Source organism: Rhodamnia argentea, chromosome 11, assembly GCF_020921035.1.
Source record: "Rhodamnia argentea isolate NSW1041297 chromosome 11, ASM2092103v1, whole genome shotgun sequence".
Classification (NCBI taxonomy): Eukaryota; Viridiplantae; Streptophyta; class Magnoliopsida; order Myrtales; family Myrtaceae; genus Rhodamnia; species Rhodamnia argentea.
In genome coordinates this window covers 3,943,993-3,966,811 of record NC_063160.1, presented here as the reverse complement: position 1 = coordinate 3,966,811, position 22,819 = coordinate 3,943,993, and the positions used below count along the sequence as shown (strand labels likewise).

The window sequence follows — 22,819 nt, the reverse complement described above, 5'->3', positions numbered from 1 at the left end:
ATTACGAAAGTACCATACCCTTTAAAATCTAGTTTATTATTTTTTATATGGTCTTTTCGAATATATTGCTATAGGAAAAAAAAAAAAAATTAGATAACAGTAGTGTGACTTGTGAGCGGTCGATTACAAAATGAATATATGCACGATGTCACGTCCAACAATGACTCTTCACAAAAATTGAGACTATCAAAATATAATATGTTCACCAAACTGTGGATATAACAGCTCTAACTATATACCAATTGGGAAAAAAACCATCTTCCTTTAAACCGGTATCAAAGCATAGGTCAATAGTTCAAATCCCGACACTGTCTCTCGACCTCATTACTCGTGAGGTTCGCAACTTGCTCGCACAAACTAAGAGCAAATTCCTATTATTGTATGTAGTATAGTCTCGCATGTACTAAGGACCAGTTAACACACTAGGGTTTGAGAATGTGATGTGGTGAGCTGCATACACCGTATTGAGTTGTTTCTCGATAGTTTTAAATTTCGTGAAAAAACAGTTAGTTTTATAAAAGATGTTCCTCATGTTCTGAAAACTTAAACTATTAGATAAAGACAAACCGCCATTTGCTCGGGCTTCGATCGCCGGCTCCCCTGTCATTAGGTCACAAACTTCCTTGAACTTCAGACACAGGGCAGAAGTCAATCCCCATACATGGTCATACGACTGTTCGGTGATCTGTGTTTTTAATAAATAGTCGCTCGAGCCTGGCCCTCCGTGAGGAGATACCCCTTCTCCCGAAGCTGCAAGGCTATATTTAAATGTTCCATGTCCTACAAAATCTCACACCTTGCTCATTAGCTAAAGCCAGCCGTGATAATTGGTACGGACGCTTCTTGATTTCAAGTTCAACAAATCTGTGGGAGGTACAATGAAACGTGGAGAGCTGCTCAACCGTACTTCTTCTAAGACTTTCCATGTCAACAGCATATCAAAATCAACGTGGGATTGATCATCTTCCTTTCAACCATTCGGTCGTCCGGATCCGCAGCATGTGCACCAGAAAGAAATGATCAGAAATAAAGAAAATGTTGGTAACAATAGCAAGATGATAAGCACGTGATACAATATTTTTTTTCTCTACTCTTCATGCACCCAGCTTATATTATTTTTGTAAGGAGCTCATATCATAGAAGAGAGCGACCAAACAGTCCAAGCCCATACGTTGCCTTGGTACGAGAAAATATCGGGTTCTGTTAAAATGCATTCGCGTCAATACAGACCTATTGTTCACCACGTCAGATCCATCTTGCAGTTTTCCGCCATGTGTGTCGACGCTCATGCGTTTTGACGGGATATTGGAGGGGATGCTAACCGAAGGTAGATTTGAGTAATTTTGGATTTTTAATAAGTCGAAAATTAATTCGAGATAGATGAGTCATGGGGTACTAGCTTAGGACTTAAGGCAAGATGAAAATTAGTTTAGGGTAAATGTGTCCAAATTTTTTTTGTGAGACGAAAACTAGATTGGGATAATGTGTCATGGAGGTACTTGAATAATATTGACCCTTCGTTCTAATTGTAGCTTTCTATTTTCAGCTAATTTGAACATGATCGGTAACACGTAGTGTCTTACCTATATTTTTTTTTTTTTCTATAGCCCAGTCACACCGGTGTAGAAGCTCGACTATTTGGAGTCCCATAAGCACCTTGCAAATCTCATGAACTGGTTAAGTTCAGACCTTTGATCCGTGCGGACGACTTTGATTCAGGGAGTTGCACGCCGATTACTCGAAATACCCGACGGCGGGCGGGCAGGCATGTAAATTTGCGAAAAAAGTCCAAACCTTGGCTCATTAGTAGCCTTGACTTACCGAGGGGGACAACAAGATAGTTAGACCAAACAAAAGTATACACAATCGCAGAGGTTGTTGCCCCATGGGTCAACCTTCCTAATTCCCCCGCGGGTGTCTCATTGAAACGTTGGTACCAATCTGTGCTGCGTAGCAGTTGGACAGCTAGCTATGATTTCCATTGCCTCTTTTCCAACTGCCGCTCATACCTTCCATAGCCGTTGCATTATTCTCCTTGTTTAAAGGCCATTCTGACGGGATCGGAACCCCGTTTTGTCCCGTGCGTTTACGTGAGTACCTTCGATCTCATGTTACTCCCCGGACTTCCATGATTACTGTATTTATGTTGAGACATTCCACATGTTGAAGTGTGATCTGCAGTGCATTCGCTGGGGAAAATTATTCAGAAAGTCCTCAACCTTATTGAACTTTCGCCAATTCAGTTATAAACTTTTTAGTTTTTTCAATCGAGTCCCAAACCTTTTCGCGTTTTGTCAATTGAGTTGATCCGGCCAATTTTGACTAGAAATTGCTGGCGTAGATACCGGTCATCCTACGTGGCATAGCCAGATCTGATAAGGAGAATTTTCAATAATTAATATATATTTAAAATTATTTGTTTACTTTTTTTTCTCCTCTTTTCCTTCTTTAATTTTTAATGCAGGTGGCGAGATTCGCCGGGCTCTCGCCGGCCACTAGACGAGGGTCGTCGGGCTCTCACCGGCCGTAGGCGAAGGTCACGGACCTCGCCCGGCATCGCCTAGATCTGGGCAAAGCCAGCCTCGCCCGCTACTGGGGAGGGCATCGAGGCTCTCGCTCGCAACTAGCGAGGGCTTCATTGCCCTCGCCCATTGGCCAAGGAGGGCCTAACAACCTCACCGGCCACAGTAAAGTAAAAAAGAAAAAGAAAATAAAAATAAATAAATTGAAAAATCCCTCTCATAAGGGAAACAAAAACCCAAAATGTGTCCTTTTTTGGGGCCAAGGCCGAGTCCCTCTAGATGCGGTCCCGCGGTCCCGCGGTCCCGTTTGCATCCCTCGATCAGGAGACATCCTAAACGTGTAGGTCCAGACCCGAATTCGGAGACGAGGAGACATATTTGATCATAAATGCTGTATCATGCTTTGCTATGGTCCTAGATGAAAAAGGTTAGCGTCGTGGTCCAAGAAATAGTCCGTTCCATGACCAAGAAGTCTAGTAAGTCCAGTACCGGTCTTGTTAATATTGATCTCGTCAAAGCTTAGGATAGGATTATATCCGGATTTATTATGTGAAGTGCCTTACTTCTTTGACTTTCCACGGGGATTTCCGGCAAAAACTTTTCATATGGATTGAATTGGTATAAATGCAAAAAGATTTAGGATTAAGTTGATTCAATTGAAATGTTTATGATCGAACTGGAGGAGCTCCAGATGTAGCTATAGAGCTCCTTTCGAGGCCGAGTTGAAGGCTTCGCAAGATTGACTTTAGAAATTTGTTCAAGAGAGGTTCGGAAATTCGAACAAGAAAAGTCCAGACATTCGACCTCCCTGGAGCTTCTTTCTGATATTGCCACAGCCATGGAGCTCCAGAACTATGTACTTCGAAAAGTCAACAGGGCCTGTGGAATGGAGGGCACTTCACAAGATTGCTTTAGATGCAGCCCCTGCAGTTCCTTCCTGCACAACAAATGAGTACCCTGAATCCTCCATCACCATGGAGAACAGATGTGGCCATACAGCTCGTTGAGATCTGGACAGCCGGTGACGGTGAGGTGGGGGGCGGCCATGGTGGTGGCCATGGAGGAGCTTCGCTACCAGATCTGGAGCTGAAGCTCCTCCAATGCGAGCTTGACTCGGCCTCAAAGGAGCTCCGTAGCTACATTTGGTGCTCTTCTATGGAGGAGCTCGACTCGATAGCCGGGGAGCTCGCCGTTAAGATCTGGACAAAACCATGGGCACAGCAAGGCTGGGGATGGCCATGGAGCTCAACTCGACCGCCATGCGGTTCGAGTTGCCGTGGGCGGAGTCGGACCATATCCAAATAAGGCATTGCAAGGTGAAGAAAAATCCACATCAGCAAGCGACATGTATTCATAACGCACGCATGAACATACTACAGATCTCAGCTAGTCATCCTCGTGTGATTAACCCAAAATCTCCAAAGAGACACACTCTCAACTGTTGGAAATATGAGATTGTTGGATGAATGATAAATTGATGCTCAAAGAACACCCTTGAGTTGGAAGTGGGAAGTGGGAAAACACTAGTCCCACATTGAAAAGAAAGAAGGCCTTATAGTACTTTATAGATAGTTACCCTCCTTTTGAGTGGTAACTATCACAACACAAGTACTATGCCTCGCGCACAGGCGCAGGGGTGCAAATCCCAGGCCCCGACGGAGGCCCAACGAGCTGAAACTTGGGCGCGAGCGCAAGACCGAAAGATGGTTTCCAACTCAAATGGTTACATTTTTTTTTGTAACGGTTGTCCGAAATTGATATTGTAACAGCAGATTAATGGCATTGCCGTTATTAAATCAATAATATAACGGCGGCGGTTATAACTCATTAGCGGGTTAATGATGAATTAATTCTGTTGTTACAACGGCAGAGTTAATCGGCCGTTGCAAAAGATTTCTTTGCATTCCAACGCTACTTTTTGTGAAAGTGTTCGCTCTCGTTTGGTTCAAGTTCGCCGATAGCTTTGAAGGGTTGTGCTGCCTTCTTTGTCGCCAACCGTTGTATCCTGGGAAACAGACGTTCACGAGACCTCAAGCACACACCGGAGGGGGCGAATCTGTTTTAAGGAAACCGTGCCTAGCACATGCCTCGGTATTTGTTTGTATCGAATCCATTCCCTTTCATTTCGGTTGATATGCTGCTATAGTCTTCATTTTGTGATCATTTCCTCAATTTGTTTATGTATGATTATTTTCGCTAATTTGTATACTGTGCGGAGCGTACACTAATGCCATATTGAATTGTTATACTAATGCCATATCGATTCTAATTTGCTACGTCAACTTATCATTTCTTGACACCAGGCGCTGCTGACATTTCCTGGTATGGCCTACAACAGAGAGGGGAAAAATTATCGAAAAATTCATAAATCTATTGAAATCGTAAAAATCCAGTCCTAAATCTTTTATATTTGTGCAAATTCAGTTAATCCGGCCAATATTGATACCAACTGTCTTACGTGATGTGGCTAGCACTAACGTGGACATTTAAATAATAATATTATGATAAGTTCCTGCATTTTTGTAATTTTTGTAATTTTCTTTTCCTTCTCTTTTATTTTTATTTTTTCCTTGAGGGGCCTAAGGGCCATGAGTACACACCAACCGTCATGGTTCGGCCATTGGTCCGAGCTCGAGGATCGTGCTGCGGCGTGTGTCGACGTTCGAGTGGTTGTCCACAAGAGATGGATGCATGCCCGTTACGCACGCTCTTATCTTGATCCGAGAGTTACATGCGAAACACCGCTTTATTTCAATCTCGTTCGGTCTCTTTTGTTTACCAAGGCGTTCACCTTCATTTGCATCGAAACAGAAAGAACACCAGCAAGGAATGCTCGGAATTTTGGGTTCGGTCTTCTCTTCTCTAGGGACTCAATTTCCTAAGACCGGACACGAACAAAATCGGGTTTTCTGAATATCTCTCGTGCACGCGGCTAAGCTCTTCGGAATAGAGCGCTCTCAATCCAACCTAACTCATTCATACGTACTGATTTAATTCGAAAGCTGGGTACGGGACTAATCAAGCTTAAAGAATTTTTGCAAAGATCTTCAGGGACGCCCAAAATAACTCGGAAGCATTCTGAAAAGATCGAGGACATAGGTTGCAATATATACAAAAGCCGCACGAAAGTTATCTTCACGTTTGCTCTTTTGGCTCTTCACTTGCTCCACCATCTCCCTTGTGTTTTTCCCTCCACCATGAATTGTTTTCTTATTTTCACGTAGTTATTTCAAAAAGAATATTTTCATGTGGCGGTCTTTTATCTACTTAGAAAATGACATAACATCATATTGTGAACCAAAAAAATAAAAATAAAAAATATTTCGAGGCCTACTCTATAAAGAATTTGTGATCCACAACACGCTGTTATTTTCACCGTCATCAAAAAAATATTATGTTAGCAAAGTCCATTTTGTAACTATAATACTAACCAATCGTGGACATGGCATTAATAGCGGCATGTCTTGGTACCCGGACCGAGAACAGGACTTGATTTTGACATAAAAATGGCAAATTTGTATTCGCATTATGATTTTCAACATGACATGAGGATCCATAGTTTACCTTAACCCAATTGAAAGTCCGTTCCAAAAGGCATTTTTGTCAAACTCGTATCAAGTTAGACGGTAGTGATTTTTTCATGAAAATAGTTCATTGACTGTTTCATGAGTAACTTGTAAATTTCAATAAGCCGCGTGTTGAGCATCTTTTAAAAATCTAGCATATTGAGAATTTTTTTTGTTCGCAAGATTAAAAAAAGATAATGTTATTGAATAAGCGGCGCCCTTCTCGCATAGCATATAATATTTTCAAACAAAAAAAAAACATAAAAGTATGAATTTTTTTATTTACGCATTTTTATTTGTTCTAAGCATTTTTAAAGGTTATTTATGATTTAACATTTTAATGTTTTTATAAAATTTTACGTGAAATTATTACATATGTGTTGAGTAGCATCACGTTGGAAGCACAAGTACATCATTTTTTTTTTTTGTCGAATGGTATATATATAGCTGTACGTAGCTATTAATATGACGAAAATCTATAATATTATCGTAGAATTGTTACCGACATGTACGGCTATACTTCAAAAACTTTTGTAATACACAGATTTGTATCTTATGAAAGTAGTTATAATAATAACAGTAACATTATTATATTATTATTTATTATTAATATTGTCGATGTTATTTCAGATGTGATTATTTTAATTGTTAATGCAATTATAGGATTAACACATTAATGTTTGAATAGGAAAGTTGAGGAGAAAAAAAAAAGAGGGATTTTTATTGACTTATCCTATGAAATAAATCTTTTTTTGTTTTGGTCGGACTATGAAATCAACCTTTGACAGGTGGGATTTTCACAGGGAAAGGTGCTCGGAAAATTGCCGCGGTACGTCAAGCTCTCTCCCCGGGCCGCGCCTGCGACTGTACCTCCGGCGAGAAACCATAGCAGAGAGAGAGCGTCTGCGTGGCCTGCCTGAGAATGAGATGGGAGTTGCGGTTGTGAAGCTTGTTCCGAGCGAGGGCCTCTCCGACCTGCGACTAGCGTATGTCTCCGCTCCCGAGTTCTCTCAATCCCTTATTTAACTTTTCCAAATCGTTGAAAGCTACAATTTGTCCGGAGATCTTCTGTGAAATCTAGGAAAAATTCAATCTTGAAAGTGATTTCCAGGTTTCTCTCGATTGTTTTGGGTGAGAAATCGTCGGGGCGTAGGGTTTTTGTTCTCAATGATGTGTCAGGGATCCTAAAGATTGCGTAGCTGAATGCAAAATCGTAAGATTTATGCGACCCTTGATCATGCCTCAACTTGAATAGTGAATAAGGCTTGTATTCTACAGAATCATTAGCACTTAGTGCTGTGGAATAGAAATAAGGTCACTCAATGAATAGCAATAGTGGGATTAAAAGTACTGTATTTGGGAATTCTGGGGTAGTCCACCAGCAACCAGCCCATCTCCGTCCACAGTCGCAACCTCAAACGCATGGCGGGTCTCATTTTCCCGGCCACTTCAAGTTGTCCGAGCCCCAAGCTCGTGTACTTGCTCAGGGGCATGTGCAAGTGCAATCCCCCCATGCCAGATTGCAAGCTCAGTTTCATAATCACAATGCCGGTAATGCTGGTGTTAGCAACGCCAATGCATCTTCACCGTCTGTTCCTACGCCTGGTACTGGAAGCGGTAAGCGCGCTAATCAGAAGCCGCCTTCTCGGCCCCCAGGGTCGTCCAATCTCGCCGCTGCTTCGCTGTTGAAAACGATGGAGTTAACTCCGGCCGGTCCTAGGAAGAAGAGGAAGCTTCCTGAGAACCAACTGCCCGGTAAGGTAGCTGCACTGTTGCCTGAATCTGCCATCTACACTCAGTTGCTTGAATATGAGGCAAGAGTGGATGCCCTTTTGTCAAGGAAGAAGATTGAGATTCAAGAGGCACTTAGGAACCCTTCCCGCTTCCAGAAAACGCTTAGGATATATGTTTTCAACACATTTTCGAATCAAACTCCAACAAATTCCGAAAATACAGATGTAGAGCCACCATCATGGTCACTTAAGATTATTGGAAGGATATTAGAAGATGGTAAAGATCCTGTTGTGGGTGGAAAGATTCAGAAGGCAGGTCTTTCGCACCCCAAATTTTCGTCTTTCTTCAAGAAAATTACCATTTACTTGGACCAAAGTCTCTATCCAGATAACCATGTAATCTTATGGGATAGTGAGCGGTCTCCTTCTCTGCATGAGGGATTTGAGATCAAAAGAAATGGGGACAAGGAATTCACCGTACATATAAGATTAGACATGAACTACGTGCCTGAAAAGTTCAAGCTTTCACCTGCTTTATCAGATGTTGTTGGTCTTGAGGTAGCTACTCGGCCTAGAGTTTTGGAAGCAATTTGGCACTATGTTAAGACCAGGAACCTGCAGAGCTCAGGAGATCCATCCTTCTTCATGTGTGATCCGCCACTTCAAAAGGTATTTGGAGACGAGAAGATGAAGTTTGTCATGGTTCCGCAAAAGTTGTCACAACACTTGACTCCTCCACAACCCATTCACTTGGAGCACAGGATCAAGCTTTCTGGTAGTTCTCCTGCCGGAACTACTTGTTGTGACGTGATGATGGATTTGCCTATCCCATTGGACAAGGAAATGTCTGCATTTTTGGCTAACATCAAGAAGCATCAAGAGATTGATTCTTGTGACGAGAAGATCATTTCCACAATAAAAGAGATCCATAGGCATCAGCGGAGAAGTTCATTCTTTCTTGGGTTCAGTCAGTCACCAGCAGAATTCATCAATGCGTTAATTGCTTCTCAAAGCAGAGACTTGAAGCTTGCGGCAGGAGATGTGAGCCATATCATGGACAAAGAACATCATCCTGACTTCTATAACCAATCTTGGTGAGTCCATTTACTTTTCTTGTCCATTATGTACATATGCACTATAGGGGTGATATGGAGTACAGTGAAATACAGACAGATAGATAGAAGTACTTTATAGTGCATTTTGAATGAGAAGCTAATTTTTTCTCTAGAAAATGAAGCTGGATATTCCGTGGTATTTTGCACGAATGCCCTGTTTGATCAAGCAACACCTGCTTTTTAATTTCATGCCAAAATTTATGAATTGCTCATTAATAACGTCACATGGTTGAAGTCAAGGAATAAGTGTCGTAAATATTGCAAACTTTGCTGTGAAACCTGATCAATGGACTAACTTGTCTGATGTTTTGTCTTGGATTTTCGTCGGATCTTTTCTCCTCTAGATGGTGATTGTTCTGAAAATTCATTATGCCCAATGTGCTTTGTGATCATGTCGAATTGATGAGAAAATGTCGGGTAAATCCAATCACTATTCGGGATATTCCTTACATGTCAATGATGGACTATTGTTGTTCATTATCACACTCATGACTTCTTTGAAACACTGTCAATGTTGATTGTTCACAATATTTGTCATCCTGTAAGGAGTTCAGTTCCATTACTTGCCAGATAATTAGCATGGAAACCCTTTTTTTTTTTTCAAACTCTGTGAACCGGGTTCTGCTTTTAATGGGTTTGCTGAATGTCTCATATCATACTTTTTAGCTGGTCATTCCTGTCTTAATCTTTTTCGTCTGTGATGTGATTCTAACTAGTCATGTTGTAGACAATGTATTGCCGAAGAGACTTTCTTGTTTCATTAGAATTTTGCCTTAATCTTTTTTTTTGGGTTGAAATTACAGGGTTGAGGATGCTGTCATTCGTTATTTGAACCGCAAGTCTGCTGTAACTGACACTCCTGGAAGCAGCTGAACGAAATAGGATTTTTCTTGTCTTGATGTATCAATGAAGTAGCTGAGACCTGTCGAGAGAGAGAGAGGGAGATTATGTGGACTGCAACGTGCCAGATAGGGATGATTCTATATATTGGAGAAGGCATTGCCTTGTGTTTTTGCTTTGCTGTTGCACCTTGATTCATGAATTTCCCGGATTAGTATTTAGACAAACAATGATTTTGTCCTGAGCAACTTGTAATGTAATCTTTGCTCTTAGAAGAAAAGAACAAAGGGGAGTTAATTCGCCTGCAGCGCAAATAGCACTTTTAAACAGAATTGCAGACTTGCAGTGCATGGATGAATCGGATTATGTGAGTTGGTCAGCAAGCACATTTGACATTGACCCTGTTCGAATACGTGATTCTCTGCGTGTTTCCAAGCTTTTGTCTGGGGAAGTTCAGATCAAATTTTTCCATAGCTTTGCCTGCAATGGGCTCTTTAAGTCTTTAATTTTGCCAATGGTTTTAGACCTTGGAATGAAGCTTTCTTTGTCTCCTTAGTCGCTTCATCTTTTCAGTTTTTCCATGGTTGTCCTGCCACATGTGAATGCGGTGCACTTCTCCAACTGTGGTTCTTGGGTTTGTGATGAAGTTAAGTAGCTGATCACACAGGACCAAGATCTTCTTGCTGTTTCTCTGCACTCTTCTAGAAACTAGTGACCTTCTTAGGGGAAATTGCTGAGCAAGCCACCATTGAAGCTGACTGCACCCAAACTGGAGCCTGGGTGGAACTGAACTATGCACCTAACCTTTTTGGGGTCTCACTGCAATTCAGTTTCTATGCAAGATCAGAAATTTAGGTCCCATAATGTTAGTTGATGATAGTATTACTATGTTGATCCACTTCCTCTGTACCGAACGTTCCAATCCACAACAGACCATTCTCTTCAGGTTTCAAGGACCAATCTTAATGGTAACTAAGCTTTTGAGAAAAATTATGAAAAAGGCATAAATCTATTGTATTGGTGCCAATTCAATGTTAAACCTTTTAATTATGTCAATTTAGTTTTAAACATTTTGTCTTTGTTTCAATGGAGTTCATCTGATTAATTTTAGTTGGAAATCGTTCATATGGACGCCGATCGTTTTACGTGGCACGGCTTGTGCTGGCGTTGACATGGAAATTTTTTAAAATAATTTGTTAGTATATTTTTTAGTCTAATAATTTTTTTCGCTTTATATTTTTCTTTTCTTTCGACCCTACTGGCCACAAACGAGGGTTCGCTATTAATACAAAAAAATAAGAGTAAAGAAAAGAAGAAAATTAGAAATAAAAAATATCCATGTGAACGCCGGCAATATTATGTAGGACGACAAGCGTCTACGTTAGTGATTTCCGGCCAAAATTGACGGATGGATTGAATTGGCACAACTACAAGAGGTTTAGGATTAAATTGGCACAATTTTAGGATTGAATTGGTATTAATGTAATAGATTTATGTTTTTTTCGCACTTTTTTTCCTAGGCTTTTGGTAGTAGGCGGAAGGAACATAAAGAAGAAGTCACAACCAAATTGTTCCACTTTCTTTGATGGCAACGATTTTCATAAGAGCAATGATCGATTCTAGTACAATCCCTATGCACAAAATGTAAAAAGAGAACAGCCTCGCCGCTCATAAAAGAAATCGTAGGGCTCAATCAAGCTGGGCTCCTTTAATTTTAGGCCACTGGGCCAAGCCCATCCACAAAGATTGTAGACAATAGGCCTCCATGGTAGAGAAGACATTGCTGAGTTTGAAGGTTGCGTGGATCTAATGTTTAGCTATGGTCGAGGTATGTGCTTTCGTTTATATCCCAAATGGTCAAGATGTGTGTTTAAACCTGATCGTTCTGGTATTCTAAGTTTATACACACGATCTTGGAGATATTTCCAATATAGGGTCGATGCGGACACGTGCTCTTGGATAGTACTACGTTTCAATAATCCGATATTTAAATATGATGACGATCATGATTAGGATAAATGACATGTCGTTAGGATTATTAAAGTCTAGTTCAGAATGGAAATGTATTGGTTCCAAGCCAATGAATATGTTCCGTTCAACATTGAACGAGAACCAATAGAAAATCATGTGTTTCGTTTCCTTTTTAATGGTGAGGAGGGCCACCTCAAATAAAGGAACCTTGACCATTGAGATACCTCACTAGGCAGTAATCTCGCGAATCGAATAAGGTGCGAGCAAAAAACCTAAAGGAGTAGCCTACCCAGAGGGCTTAGGAGGATAGTTTTATGTGCTTCCATGTCAGGATGAGTGAGAAAGAAAAAATTACTAAAAGCATGTGTAAGCTTTCGATCCATGACTATTTTCACCCTTTCAGCATTGCAGCTCCTACAAGTGAAAAGACTATTGCTCTTAGTTCATATTTTTTGTCCTTAATCCTAGTAACTGGTTCCTAAAAGCCTTGCCACCCCAAAATCTAATCATTTTCTTGTTAAAAAAATTTAGAGATAGTGAAAATGAGAAACGTTGGAAGTCTGTTGAAAAAGATGAGAATAAGATTAATAGTATGACGTATGCAAGCACTGTCCTTAAAGACATTTTCGCCTCTTGAAGAATGAAACTTGGTGCTATAGGCTCAAGCGGCTATTCTCCCAAGATATAATAGACTTCTTCTTTACTCTACACAAAATAATAAAAAGATTAGGAACAACTAAATTCTATGTACCACCCAACAAAGAAAGGAAAGAAAAAATGGAACGAGAAATTTTTTCATGTTTTTGTTCGTCGCTTTTCAATTATGTTCAGAGTAGCTATTTGCAGATAAAGGAAAGAGAGAGCCATTTTCCATTATCAATTCTTGCATCAAATCGAAAAACCGTTAAAAAAACTATTACATATTGATTACATAACATTAAATTTCACGACCATCATAATTTCTATTCAATCCGTTGCAAAAAGAATACTTTCAAAATTTCAAAATTATTGAAACGTTTAACATTTCTATCAATCGATATTGTCCAACCACCTCTGGCTCCGGTCTAATCGCCAATGCCTCCGTCGATCGACTCTCTCTCTCTCTCTCTTCTATTCTTGCGCGCACACGCTCGTGACGGAAAGAGAGAGGTGGGCTGTATGTCCATAGGTTGAGAGCGGCCGGCGACAAAAAGGAGGGGGGAAAACAAGCGACCATGAGAAGAGGAAGTGAACTGTCGGCGGTTGACTTGTGATTTAGGTAGTTTGTGTTTGGGCCGGTTGGAAGTTTCGTACAACGAATGTAGTTTTGAAAAGAAAATAACAGTTTCATGGATGACGCTACAATGATAAGTAATGTCAATGGGTAAAGTGGTGCTTAAAGCCAAGATTCAAGGTCGAAACAGCTTTTGGACCGGTGAAGCTCCTGTATATTTTCTAAAAAAATATCATACGGAGCTCACTTCGGTATTAAAAACTTTTGAATAATCACTTGAGTCCCACGTTAGTAATAAAAAAAACGATAATTTAAGTGCCTCCGATAATATATTAAGGCAAATGTGTTGCATGACTTTTTTAATGATTGTTTTTTTAAGTCCACCATGTCTCTCATGAAAAAAAAAAAAAATTTGAAGTGCAACGTGGCATTGGGTGAGGATTTGGGGCTAAATTGATCCGTAAACAAAAAAAATGTAACCCTAGGTTTAATTCAATTGACTCCCGATTCGTAGCTCATTTTTGTTTCGGGGAAGTTTGTTTGCGTGAATAAATTCTTGCAAACGATCTTGAATAAACGTGGAGATTAATACGGTCGGTTGTCCAGCCAACAGCCATCGAGGAAGATGTTCGTTACGTAGCTCCTTAACCTTTTTGAGATTATCCCGCTCTCTTATCCCGATTTAGATTTGGGGGTTCTACCCTCCCGAACGAGATTGAGATATAAATCTAGAAGTTTCTTATAAGTATTTGGTCTGTGCTCTTTTAACTTATTGATGTTGTTGATACTATTTGGCTGCCGAATGTTTATGGTGGCGGATCTGTTCCTAAAGAATGAGAGTGTGTTTTTAGTAGTAGAGTGTGTTTTGTTATATGCCTTTTTTCAGCCTCGAGGCCAATTTCCCCCCCGATTGTTCATCGACCGCCAAGCGCAGCCCCGCGCATCGATCCCCAAATCATTAAGCTTTGCGCTCTGTCCTTGTGGACATGCGTCGGATTTGGGCTCGGCATGTCGAGTGTCGGCGCCGTTGAGCCTAGATCTGGATTCGCTGGCCTAGGGCGAGCGACGCCATCTACGGCAGCTGTGGCCCTTGAGGAAAGAGACAAGGACACACATCATGGTTGCCGCTGGTGATAGCCGACTCCCGGGGTTGAAAACACAAGGATAGGAGGTGACAAAGATGGTAGCATTGCGAGGCTGTGAGAATTTCACAATCACAACGAAATATATGGAATGTGACCCATAACCTATTATACTGATTTTTTTTTGTTATGTAGAGTTTATTTTGTTATGAAGTTATTTGAAATTTATCTTGATTTGTAATTGAATTGCGACGTTTCTTTCTTATTTTTCAAGAAAGTGAACGAATTGTTATTCATTTTGATAAAAAAAAAAAACAACATCGTATCACCATCTTCGATTTATTTCCACTTCTTTTTGGAGCACAAAATGACAAGCAAACGTATGTACAACGAACAACCTTAACAAAATGTTCTAAAAAGGACACCGATAGGATATCAAAAGAAGATTTCACAACGCCAAATCTGCATATTGTAAATTTGCAACTAACATCCTTGATGTCTCTAAAGAAGCAGAGATGCGATACCTACATCGAGGAAAAAGGGTCGGAGATAGCCGCCATCGCCGTCTCCATCATCGATGCCGCTCAATCCGCCGCCGAGGTGCAAACACTAGCATGGACTCGCGATTGACGAAAAAGCAAAATTTAGGAAAAATTATCTAAAAAGTCCTAAATCTATTGCACATTTGCTAATTCAATCCTTAACTTTTCAATTTTGTAAATTGAGCTCAAAATCTTTTTATATTTTGTCAATTGAGTCCATTCCGCTAATTTTGACAAAAAATTATTGACGTAGACGTTGGTTGCCTTACGCGGCACGCCAGCGTTGACGTGTATAATTTTTAATAATATTAAAATATTTTTGTCGATTGTCTTTAATGATTTTATTTTCTTGCTTTTTTTTTTCCTTCTTCTTCTTTTTTGTTGGTGCTCTCGGCCGACCACCGACCAATGCTAGGCGGCTGGATCCCCTCACTGACCGGGCCTCGCCTCGTGGGCAATGACGATGACTCTCGCCCTAGCGACCAGCTCGCTCGGCCATGGCTAGTGGCTCGCCACAGGCAAAAGGAAGAAGAAAGGAAAACAAAAAGAAAAAAAAAATCACAAAAATATTAAATATTATTAAAAATTATCCACGTCAGTACCGATTATGCCTTATAGGATGATTGTCATCCACGTCGTTGAATTCCTACTAAAATTGATTCGATGAAAATGTTTAGAACTCAAGTAGCAAAGTTGAAAATGTCCAAGATTGAATTGACAAAAATACAATAACTTTAGAAGTTTTTGGACAATTCTTCAATGAACTTTACGCACTCTGATTTAGAGCTCAGACTTCAATTTGGGGAAAAAGAAACGATTGGGCAATAGGGAAACTATTAGAGTCTCAATTTAGGGAAGAGAGGACTTGTTGTTGGATTAGTAAAAGATCCAAAACAGTATGTTTTGATGACGTGGACTTGTTCATTTAGGGTATTGGCCACATAAGAAAGAAATTATTAAAATAAGTCACGTCAGTATTTTTCTTCGGTCTATTTAACGAAGGAATTTGATCGCATAAATTTAAAAATTTTGGAATTTGATTGTGCGTTTTATAAATTTTAAGATTTTTTTTTTGGTCGAACTACATTTTTTTAGATTCAATTACAATCACGTGTCGTGTGACGTTTTAAGGATTTTTGTTGTAATTGTAAAAAAGAGATTCAAGCTATCATGCGCAGTCGCTCACTAGTCACTACTTCCCACCACTTCATCGTATCCATCGCCGAATCCTGTCTCTCTCTCTCTCTCTCTCTGCGCGACCAAAACCATCGTCTGATTCTGCGTGTTCACAGCATCGTTCTTCGGCAGAAGAAGTACTACGCACACACCCATCCATACATGTCGCTAGCAGTCCCATGTCCTCCTCTCCTCCCCGGAGAATCCTGACCTCGCCCACTCCCCCCCTTCAAGAGCTTCCCTTCTCGACAAGCCCATGTCGCTCCCTTTGACGCCGCCTCAACGGCGAGGCGCCGCCGTTTCGCACCTCTCTCTCTACTCAACCAAGGCCTCCCCTCTCAAACCCTCCAGTTTCTCGCCGCCGTTCTACTCTCGGCACCTCTCGACCTGCTCGACTCCTCAGCTCTGCCTCGTCTTGCACAAGAATTCGCCCAATTCGCGCCACCCTTCGACCTCCTTCGAGAACTGCGGTTACCGGGTCGGAGCGTACCCGCCCGATGGCGCGGTGCGCGGGGAGGGTGTGAATCATTTCGATTTCGATTCTTTTCTTTCGACTGCCGAGTTGCTCTGCCTCGTCTCGTCGGCTGTCGTGTCGGTCGTCTTCGCCTTGAGGAGGGCGGTTTTCGGAGTGGCGGGGGATAGGGTTTTGGGGTGGCTGGTGGTGGCATTGGTGGGCGGCGTAGCGAGCGGCGCGTGGGTTAGGCGGCGTCAGTGGAGGAGGGTCTTTGAGCAGTCGGGGAAAGTGGGCGGTGCAAATGGGCACTTGGTGGAGAGGATTGAGAAGCTGGAGGAGGACTTGAGGAGCTCCACGACCATGATTCGGGTCCTGTCAAGGCAGCTCGAGAAGCTCGGGATCAGGTTTCGTGTTACCCGGATAGCTTTGAAAGAGCCACTTGCTGAGGTAATAGGTCTTCCTAAGTATGGTTATCTTCAGTCATAGAAGTATATGAATCAACCCACTTATCTCTATTTCCGCCTCTACAACTGAAAATTGGAGGCAAGTCATCAACAGGACTAGATTAGCCTGGGCGTTGGGTATTGTGGTGAGACATAGATTCATCTTGTGGCTCAATCAAAATGGTAAGCGACGATAACTATTTTAAGTCATGTTAAGTGATGAGGATCCTCATCATTTGAAAAATTCTCAGAGAAGTGGATTGGGGATATCCATGTCAAAAGCGGCATTTTGTAGACATGGCCAGGGAACAACAAAAGTTACGAATGAAAAAGATGAATTTGTGAGGCTGGACCTGACTTGTCGTTTGTTATGCGCATGCCCTAATAACACCCACTTCTTGGTAAAACTTCATTAGCCAGTCTTGAAATTGCGGCATATGAATCGCGTGTTTCGAATTAGATATTGACGCCATCTTTGCCAAATTTTCTTTTGCTTATGTTGTCTCCTCAATCCTCGCACTCCTTTTCCGCGTTCCGTTTTGCTTTGTGCATTAGTTGCTTATCCTTTTTATCGATGTTTATTCTTGCCGTAGCAGAATTTCATGTCATGGTCTAAAGATGAACAAATGGAATCCAGTACGCACTCCTAGTCCCTTGTTGCCTGTTAGAGCTGTTCTTGACCTTGGAGAAATAGATATGTGATTAAGATGGTGATAGCATAGTCCATCTCTCTGATGGCTAACTTCTCTCAAGTAACAACTAGAGTGAAAGAACTTATCCTCTTCCCACTGGATAAATTCACCTACATCAGCACAATCATCTTCTGCATTTTCCTGGGTTAAGTAATGTTAAAAATTTCATGCTTACTCTAGTCTCTAGCTTAGAGTTTCAATGGTTCTGGCATAATGCAAACCTTACCTCGTCACATGAACAGAGTAAAACATGGGGATAATGGGTAAGATACATACAAGGTTTTCTCTGCATTGTCTATGAATTCCCGACCTGTAGATTCTAATGCTGCTTCCGTGGTCACTTTTGTTGGGCATTGGTCGGTTACTCATTTGAATGGAAGTAGAACATCCTGGATAGAGTTCCTCGCCATTTCTTCATCGCTTTATCCACAAACTTCTCAACACAACTTCCTCAATTCTTGGGAACTTATTAGGTTGATGTCAGGATAGACAGAGAATATCTGTTCTTTCATTAGTAATATCATTTTCACCCAAGATAACAGCAAGGAATCGAGGATACAGGACTTGTTGAGAATGGTGCCATATCTTGGGATTTTACTCCGACCATACTTAATCGCAGGATATCACCTTCACATCGTACTGTTTTATTGTTAACATCCATAGATGATATCTGGCGTGAATGGATAGAATGGAGTAGGACGATCCCTCCACTCTGCATTCTCAATGTCACACTAAAGGCTTCTTCAAATCAACCCATACTTTTGGTTTTGTAACTTTTTCATATGATATTTGCTTTCTCTGCATTGTGGTGTCATGGGACATGATGGTGTATCCGTGGAAGAGCAGACTTCTTCAATTGGCAATGTTGCCCATGATGAATTCATAGTAGCATCATGAGGTGTATACCTGGACTGTTCTAGTTTCCTGTTTGGGTTTCTCTTGGCCAACAACCTTTGCTGAGGCACCTAATGTAGAGATATTCTGAGGGAGTTGGAAACTAGAAAATTACTTCACATCTATGTGTGCTAGTTTTCCCTGTCCCTGTCCCTGTCCCTGTCCCTCCCTCTCTCTAGGGGCGGATGGATGGCACACAAGCTCGTGTGAAAAATCTTTCTGATGCCCCTGGTTACATGGTTTCAATCTTTGTGAGTGCAATTTCGGTTGGAGGCATCTTGTAGAAGGTTAATTTTCCTCCCAATTGCTCTGTGTGTGTGTGTGTGTGGAAGTAATGTTGGGGAGGAGTGAATGATTGCATAGGTTCATAAAGAGGAGCTGTGGAGGACTTAAGTCTGTTGTGTTGATCACTTTAGTTCCCTTAAAATAGGGAATGTCATCGCGTCAGTTGTTTGCTGCTAGTTGTACTTTTCTCTCTTTTGCTGTCAATCTACTTGTTCTTATCTCATATTCCCTTAGGTCTTAGCCTTTTCTTTCTGTATATTTGTTTTCACATAGCAACTTATTCTTGTTTTTTTCTCCTTCCCTGGAATCCCTGTGAAGTTGAAATTTTAGATTTTTGGTCATTAATTTCATTGGTAGGATAGAGCTGATGGCATGGTGGCCCACTATTGGGATAAGGTTTGGTTAGCATTGTTGTTATTCCATCCTCGAGACAGACCGACGATGCCTTTTTGGTGCCAAGTTCTGCAGCTTCAGTCTTGCCTAAGTTGCAGAGGAGAAAGAGGAGAAATAACTTCCGATTTTCCCTTTCACATGTGATGAATCAGTAATGCTTAGTCTTAAAGCGGGGTCCCCAATCCTGCTACAACCTCATATCCCGTTTCAAGTTACATGAGCATTATGCTCTGTTCCTAGATCTCCAAGAGAAATAAATTAGAAATGTCATGCTTATTTCAAAACAGTTATTGGAAAAGCTTTTCCTTTAACTGTTCTTCTATGTCTTGTCAAATTGAGCTCGACTTCCCTCCTTGAAACTCCTTCGTCATTGAGCATGTGACATTCTATGAGGCAAAGCATTGGCTGAATAAGGACATTCAAAAGCCAGTAAATCTCTGATCTTATGTGACTGATCTCAAAGAACACATCTGTATGATACTAGCGACTTCCATTTCTTCAATCTATCTTTCGTATGAAGCCTATTCAAGACTTTACATGAAGAGCCTTGTAAATAGATCATCAAACTGACTGTTGGACTTTACTAAGTCTGTTGCAATTTCTCCACAAATTAAGTACTCCTTGTATGGTTACAATCAACTTCATTGTGTTCAGCTCTTTCATGGAACCCTGGATTAGAGGCTATATGTAGGCAGCCTAATTGTCCCAAATTAATTGGAGGAGTGTTGATCAGTGTTTAGTTTATCAGAATTATGAATTTGGATTAGGTTTTAGGTTGGCATTTTTATGGTTTATGATTAGGCTTTTGGATTAGGTTTTCAGATTCTTGTGGTTCTGCCACCATGTCAATGTTAAAGAACAAAAAAATTTTAGACTGGAAGAGCTTATATGTGTATATCAAGTTCTAAGCTGCTGATATAGAGAAACATCCTGAAGCAGCTGCATGTCTAACGCATTGATATTAGTAATATCTATATCATTTGACAATGGTTGTTGAATCCACATTCACTCTACCTTTCTGGAAGACGTCAAATTCCACCTGTTGCCATGATAATGCTCAGAAACTCTAGTCTATAGATTTAAAACAGAAGCAAGTACAACACTGCTTGACTATGTAAGCAAGAGTGGCCTATGAGGCTGCCAATCATCTAACCAGAAGAATGTGTTAAATTTGTCTTATCTGACGGTTCATGTGAAACCAAAGAACCTTTTGTGTTCATCATTTTCCTCCAGCGTGCTTACACTTACCGGGGAGGCTGAAAGACCAAACACTTAAGAGACTTCAACTATCTTATTAGTTATGGATTTATTATGACTTGTGTAACTATGGAAATGAGCCACGCTTCGGATGCAAGCATGTTACCTGTTGATCTAGCGAGAGGTTAATGCAGAATGGATAGGTTTTCCCTCGCTTTCTACAGGCAAAGTTAATGTAGAACATAGTAATACGGGACCGAGAATGCAAAGTAATGAGAGACAAATGGCATGAGAGCATTAAGACGATATAACTGAAGGCAGGATGCCAACCAAAATACACTCAAAGGCATCAATGTTCTAGTATCCCTCAACTCCAAGGGATTAACTATCCTTCAACTAACAGAAATAATTTTTCTTTCCTCCTTCCCATTCAACTAACCTTTTCTGCCTCTGGTTCCTTCCCATTATTGATGTCTGTATCCCCCGGTCAGACTTGAGTGATGAGCTTGAGAAATTAGTTCTATTTCTCCACATAATGCACGTGACTAGTAAGTCTACATGTACTGCATCATCAAGCTCGTAACTGCAAATGCGTTTTCAGGCAGCTAGGTACTAGACCCCAGACTTCGGGACTGATTGGCACCAAATTCGAGATAGTGGGCACTATAGATTCCCATTGATTTACTTCTGCAGAAAGAGGCTAATAAAATCTCATAATTGATGAAGCAGCATATAGGAAATGGACAGTAATCATTTGGCAGAGATCATCCTTTTGCTGTTCCAGAAAATGTCAGTCTTTACAGGTAATGTGGATCTAGAATGCTTAATAATTGAGTCAATCGACATTGGTGGGAGCTTGACGTGCCTGATTATGTGTAAGAAGATGCAGGCATCATAGTGGAATGAAGGGAATTTATACTTGATGTCATGTTCTGGCGACTTAATGAATCCATTTGGCAAAATTATGTGAGGCATGAGGGGTGTACTGGTTCATGTAAAAATAGGGCACGCATATTTGAAATAGTGACTATTTTGGGAGTTTTATCAGTAATCTAGATACTGCAACCATTTTGACCAGCTCTCTCCAGTCTGAACTCATCGAAGTCAGTCCTTGCTCTGATTGAAGGTGTCTAGGAAACCCTGCTGTTGGGCCAATAACTATCCGTCCTCATGCAAATTTTGTAATTATGTCATCAGTCAGTAGAAATTCATGAGATCACTTCCAATAAGTATCTGGAATAGTGGATCAATTATGATTAGTAAAGCAAATAAGGCTCTGTCAATTTTGTGATGAACACATGCTGTCATTTTTTTCTTTCTTTTATTGTCTTATTTGACCAACAGATTAGAACAAGATTATGTATCATTTTCTCTTTTGAGAACATGCATATGGTTGTGTTGTTTCTTACGGAACTGATTTGGAGCACATCTATGCATACTTCTCCATCATTGATCCTGCTTTGATAGAAAGACCAGGAAACAATTCTCCCCAGGCAAATGGCGGGTATGCAAAAGTGAGAAATGCACCAGCATCATATGGAGTCACTATAATATAAGACAATTGCTGAGTAAAACTTCTTGAGGATTTCTATTTTCTAATAAATGACCAGATAGATAAGTAGAAAATGCCCAAAATAGAACGATCTGGTTTATGGGTGAATTGGGAATTTTTAATTCATCAAACGGTCGGCAATTGCTCGAAGAAAAGCAGTTTTGGCTTAGATAGAACCCATGTAGACCACTGGTGTCACTGAATCTATGGTGTAAATACCTACGAGAGAGAAAAGGGATTAGATGGAGCATTTAAAGTCGAACAATTTACTAAAATCACTTTCTAGTTAATAAAAGTTGTTGCATCTCCCCTAGGAAGTAACTTTGCTTCCAAAATCATTAGGAAGGGTCGCATCTGTTCTAATACTATGTTTTTGTCTTAAGACTGCATCTCTGGCTCAAAAGAATTCAGAGGCTACTCGTGCATTGGCAATGCAAGAAGATGTTCTTGAAAAGGAGCTTGGTGAAATTCAGAAGGTTTTGCTGGCAATGCAGGTTTTTAATGACTTTCCAGACCCTCTTGACTTATTGTGAATTTTTTCATTTCAGGATGACGATAGCAGTGCAATCGCCCAATTAGAAAATGACATGCTCTCTTCTAAGTTCATGGCTAATGTTCTTTCTTGACTTCCGGCAGGATCAGCAGCGGAAACAACTCGACCTGATACTTGCAATTGGGAAGACAGGGAAACTATGGGAAAGCCGACGGGGACCTAATCAAGAAGACACAAACGAATCCTCGAGTTCGGCTGAGGAAGGGTTGAAGCAGTTAGAAATAAACAAAACTAAAGCCCCTATGATGAGCAAGGGAACCGAATCATGAAAAATTGGAGGATGGTGCAAGCAGCCAATGTATGATGTTATGATCCTCTTGCAAATTAGCTTATCATCGCCATGCTCCAGGATTCTGGTCTACTAGAAAGGAAGCCGAAAAGATGCGGTTCTTTTCGAATGTGCATTTCTGGGTAAATTCCTACATCATCATTCTTAAAGATGAGAATGCTGAAAGTTACGTGCTCTTGTGAGGTCGTCGCTCATTTTGACGCGATTATCATCTGATGCGGATCTGTAGAACTCTAAGGTTGTACAAGAATAAAGGATATTGTTATGATTGTTAAGCGTCTCAATGCACACTGTTTCCAAGTACATC

General features: G+C 40.8%; 2 protein-coding genes across 2 annotated transcripts; both read left to right on the top strand.

The window, feature by feature from the left end:
• Positions 1-6,943: 6,943 nt before the first annotated feature.
• On the top strand, positions 6,944-10,108 carry LOC115739410 (SWI/SNF complex component SNF12 homolog). The gene is made up of 3 exons (XM_030672486.2): positions 6,944-7,074; positions 7,200-8,915; positions 9,740-10,108. Exons 2-3 carry the CDS (start codon positions 7,411-7,413, stop codon positions 9,807-9,809), a joined length of 1,575 nt encoding a protein of 524 aa, XP_030528346.1. The 5' UTR covers positions 6,944-7,074; positions 7,200-7,410; the 3' UTR covers positions 9,810-10,108.
• A 5,682-nt stretch (positions 10,109-15,790) lies between these two features.
• Positions 15,791-22,668, top strand: LOC115739417. The gene is made up of 3 exons (XM_030672501.2): positions 15,791-16,661; positions 22,054-22,164; positions 22,307-22,668. Exons 1-3 carry the CDS (start codon positions 16,017-16,019, stop codon positions 22,490-22,492), a joined length of 942 nt encoding a protein of 313 aa, XP_030528361.1. The 5' UTR covers positions 15,791-16,016; the 3' UTR covers positions 22,493-22,668.
• The last annotated feature ends 151 nt before the right edge of the window (positions 22,669-22,819 follow it).